This window comes from Gymnogyps californianus, chromosome 1 (genome assembly GCF_018139145.2).
Source record: "Gymnogyps californianus isolate 813 chromosome 1, ASM1813914v2, whole genome shotgun sequence".
Classification (NCBI taxonomy): Eukaryota; Metazoa; Chordata; class Aves; order Accipitriformes; family Cathartidae; genus Gymnogyps; species Gymnogyps californianus.
The window spans coordinates 163,321,032-163,325,228 of NC_059471.1; the positions used below are offsets into that span (position 1 = coordinate 163,321,032).

General features: G+C 58.5%; 1 protein-coding gene across 1 annotated transcript; it reads left to right on the forward strand.

Annotated features, from left to right (window-relative positions):
* The first annotated feature begins 436 nt into the window (after positions 1-436).
* On the forward strand, positions 437-1,853 carry PHETA2 (PH domain containing endocytic trafficking adaptor 2). Its single transcript, XM_050912979.1, has 2 exons — positions 437-483; positions 1,030-1,853. Exon 2 carries the CDS (start codon positions 1,038-1,040, stop codon positions 1,851-1,853), a length of 816 nt encoding a protein of 271 aa, XP_050768936.1. The 5' UTR covers positions 437-483; positions 1,030-1,037.
* The last annotated feature ends 2,344 nt before the right edge of the window (positions 1,854-4,197 follow it).

A 4,197-nucleotide genomic window follows, 5' to 3' on the forward strand; every position in this document is an offset into this window, starting at 1 on the left:
GTTGTAGAATCGCAAAGGCTGCGCTCGCTGTGTCCTTCTGTGGGACCTGCTGGCTTGCCGAGTTGCCTGCCGCAGGGCCTCTGCAGGCTTCTACAAAAGCTTTTTTTTTTTAATAAAACCAAACCAAACCCACAGGAGCCAAAAAACAAACCCACAGGAGTGCTGGCCTGAGCCGGGATGGAGCTCAGGCTTTGAAGCCAATGCAAGTGCCCCCGGTTTCACCACCCCGGTTTCCAGAGCAGCCCGCCGGCGGTGCCTGGCATTGGCCGCTCCTGTGCACCGAGGGCCCCAGCCTTCTGGGGTGGGACTGATGCAGCTCTTCGCTCTTTCAGTCCCAAGCTGTTCTGGTTTGTGACTCCCTCTCTGCCACCTTTCCTCTGACCAGGGATGGGGCTCGGCACGGTGAAGCTTCGGAGGCCCTCGGCAAGGGAGCAGCCCACCCAAGGAAGACGGCAAGGGGTTGCGGTCTGACCCGCATAGCCGGTATGGCACCTCAAACCCTGCTGCCGGTTAACCTGCCGAGGCTGGGGGTGCTGCTGCCAGGAGGGCTGGTGGGGACGGGTGGTCCTGCGTGGAGACGGGGAGTGAGGAGAGGGTGCTCAGATGGAGGTCCCAGAGCCCTTGGGTCTGAAAACACCCTCCTTATCCTGCCCTAGAACAGAGGAGAGAGCAAAATGAATGCCTCGCAGGCACAGAGGCAAATTTCTTTCATGTGCCCCATAAAAAACCAGCCAAGTAGGTCACTCGTGGAATAAGAAACGAAGCAGCGGTGTTGTCGTCCCCGGAGAAGGCAGGTGTCTCGGTGGTGGGGCTCTGGTGATGACCTGCTCTCTGCAGCAGCAAGGAACCAGCCTGCCATTTGCAGGGGTACTTGCTGGGTTAGAGGCTGTCCTGCAGCGCTGGCTGCTGGAGTCAGGGCTGCTTTTCCCCGTGACGGGCTCGGGGCAGGATGAGGCCTCTCCTGGCGGGGCGGGTGAGATGTTCCTCGCCCCGAGCCGACTTCTCCCCCCTCTATTCCTCTGCTCCTAGGCAGGGCGATGAAGCTGAACGAGCGGAGCGTGGCCCACTATGCCACCTGCGACTCGCCCGCCGACCATGCCGGCTTCCTCCGCAAGCGGGTGGAGCGGCACCACCACCATGCCCACCACCACCACGCCCCCTCCTACCAGCGCCACTGGTTTGTCCTCAAGGGCAACCTCCTCTTCTACTTTGAGGAGCGGGAGAGCCGGGAGCCCGTGGGGCTGGTGGTGCTGGAGGGCTGCACCGTGGAGCTGTGCGAGGCCGCCGAGGAGTTCGCCTTCGCCATCCGCTTCGACGACGCCGGCGCCAGGGCTTACGTGCTGGTGGCCGATGGGCAGGCTGCCATGGAGGCCTGGGTGAAGGCGCTGTCGCGGGCCAGCTTCGACTACATGCGGCTGGTGGTGAGGGAGCTGGAGAAGCAGCTGGAGGAGGCCTGCAAGAGCTTGGCCGCTTGCCGCAAGTCTCCGCGGAGGTCCTCCTCCTCCGGCAGGAAGAGGCACCTCTCCAACCCCGCCTTGCTGCCCCTCCAGGAGAAGCCCGCTGTCCTGGAGAATGGTTACTCCACGTGGGGCAGTGGTGGTGGCGTCCCCGGGGGGGCCGCCTGCCCCGACCGTGATGTGGTGCACGTGAAGCCCCCGCCTCTGCCTCCGCGCCGGCGCTCGGCCGCCAGCAGCGCCGCGGGATCACCGGCGCCCGGTCTCTCGCCAGCCATGCCGGAGAGCCCGGTGTCACCGGAGACGGCCTGCTTCTCCAAGCTGCACAGCTGGTACGGGCAGGAGATCGCGGCGCTGAGACGGGAGTGGCAGGAGAGGCAGAAGAGGGGACACCCGTGACCGGGGGCGCGAGCCACCGGCCAGCCGATGCCCAGCAGCCTGTCTCCCACGTGGAAAGAGCGAAGCGAGGGACGCTGCTTGCCCCCTGCCCTGGTCGGTGGCCGAGTGTGCAGTGCGTGTGTGCTTCACGGGGCGTGTGGGAGGGACCCAGGTCTTCCCCAAACCTCACGTTTCATTTCCATGAGGCTTTTATACAGCTGGAGAGTGTGTAGTACCAGGGGAGCCGCCTTTGAACTCTCCTCTGCTGGTGATACGAGGTGTGGAGGGGGCCCAAATCGGCACGTATGCAACGAATCTCACCCAGCGGGCTTGGCCTCTTGCTGTCCAGGCGTGGTGGATGCGCTGGGTGCTTCATCGCCCGCCTCTCCTTCACCACTTTTTTTTGGTTTTGTTTCTCAGCGTGGAAGTTTGCACAGGTCAGCCTTTATTATTGTCTGTGGTCTTGCGCCAAAGTCCTTCTGCCTTTGCTCTTTCGCTGCAGATAAGGTTGGGCTCTTACAAAATGCCTCCGACGGGCCACTGGCCCTGGCGGGTGCCTCCAGCCTTGTGCCTCTCTCACCACAGGACATGTGAGCCACCATGGCTGTGGCTGGCCCAGCAGCCAGGGCAACGAGGACTGGGCTCTTGTGTTGTCATTTTTTTTTACTTTCATCTGCACTAACCCTCCTCCCTGCTAAATCCCTCAGGATGTGGATTTCACGGGCTTGCATCCGTCCCTTTGGGTGCCCGAGCTCAGCAGCAAGGCTGAAATGGAGACACCAAGCCTGGTCTGAAGCAACAGCGAGGACCAGGAGCTCCCCAGGGCTGATCTGGACTCTGTCAAGCGGTAGCCAAGCCTGTTAATATCTCTGGCTCAAGCCTTCCCTGTTCCAAAACAGGGATGCTAAAGCCTCTTTGCCTGGCCAGGGGTGAATTTCTCAGCCTCTGCACAGACCGTAGCTCCTCCAAAGTGCTATATAGGGCTCAGCCAGCTCGTTGGGCAGCTTGCCCGAGACGGCATCCAGAGCTGCACTCTTGCAGGGCCTCTGTCGCTGCTGCGGCTCTGCCCAGCTCCTGGCAGAGCTGCACAGTCAGAGGAGAGGCTGTGGAGGAGCAGGGAGGAGGAGAGGGCTGGTCCCAGGAGGAGAAGTGAAGGTGTGGGAGTGAGTTACAGGTAGCACTGACTGCATGTCAGTGTCAGCAGTGTCTGGGCTTGCCTCTCTAGTGCCAAAGCCGTATCACTGCCTTCTACCAAAGCCAGTGCCTGACCTGCCGGCGCTTCCCTCCAATTTCATGTCAGCATCACTCGGCCGATCTCTGTAGCACGTCCCATCCTCCCAGCAGGCGAGGAGGGCTGCGGGGGGGCACGCCTGTCGCCTCGCTACAGAAACGGACTTGTCCTTCAGTAGGTCAGAAACCTTGGCCACGAGGCAGACGGTACAAGTAGGTGGGTGCGGAGTCTAGGGACGAACACCCTGGAGATGGGGTTTATAAATCTTCTCCCTTATCCTCTTGGCACGGGCTGTTTTTCAGAGCAGAAAAAATACGTGAAGCAGTCTTGTGCTTCCTATCTAACAGTGTTAAACCTGTTTTTATTGCCTTGTTTTATTAAGGAGCCTTGCTAGGAAAGCAAGAGGCCTTTCCAGGTCATGACCGGTAGGAACCTGTTTGCCTTCCTGGAGTTAAACGCACTCAGCTTAATACTTTGCAATAGCCAGTAGAGATTGCCAATGCAGAAATCAAATGACTTCCATTAACTCTTGGTGCCTTTGAAAATATATCATCTCTGGTAGTTTTGGATGATGAGCTTCCAGCCTCCTGCCTAATTATGGCTCGATGGTGTATTAGAGGAAATCAGATCTTAAATCAGATCTTACAAATATGACTTTGGGCAGTGGGAGTGTAACCTTCACATACGAGTGATGCAATCCAGTCCTCTCCAGTTCATGCCTATATTTCTTCACAGTAAGGATCTTCGAGTTTGGGAGGATTATTTTTGTTCTGCTTTTTAAGTGAAAACAGTTCAGAAGAACCAGGAGCAGGTGGCCACGGGCCAGTACTCGGGCTCCGTCAGCAACCAAGCTGGCTGGACTTAGGGGCCAGCTCTGCCTCCCTACCTGCTGCTTAAATTGTTCAGTGCTGCAGCATTCCCAGCTGGGAACCTGTCCCCTTCCCCATGCCGGGGCAGCAGCATCAGGGGATGGCACTACCAGGAGATGCCTCCTCGCTCTGAGCGTGGGTTATTTTGGGGCCAGGGTCAGATTTGGCAAGCATTTTTCTCTGGTGTTTTTTTTATTTTTTTAAAATGTAATACAGAGAGAAGAATATTCCTGATGTCTCAGACTTACATAAGGCAGTTTGACGG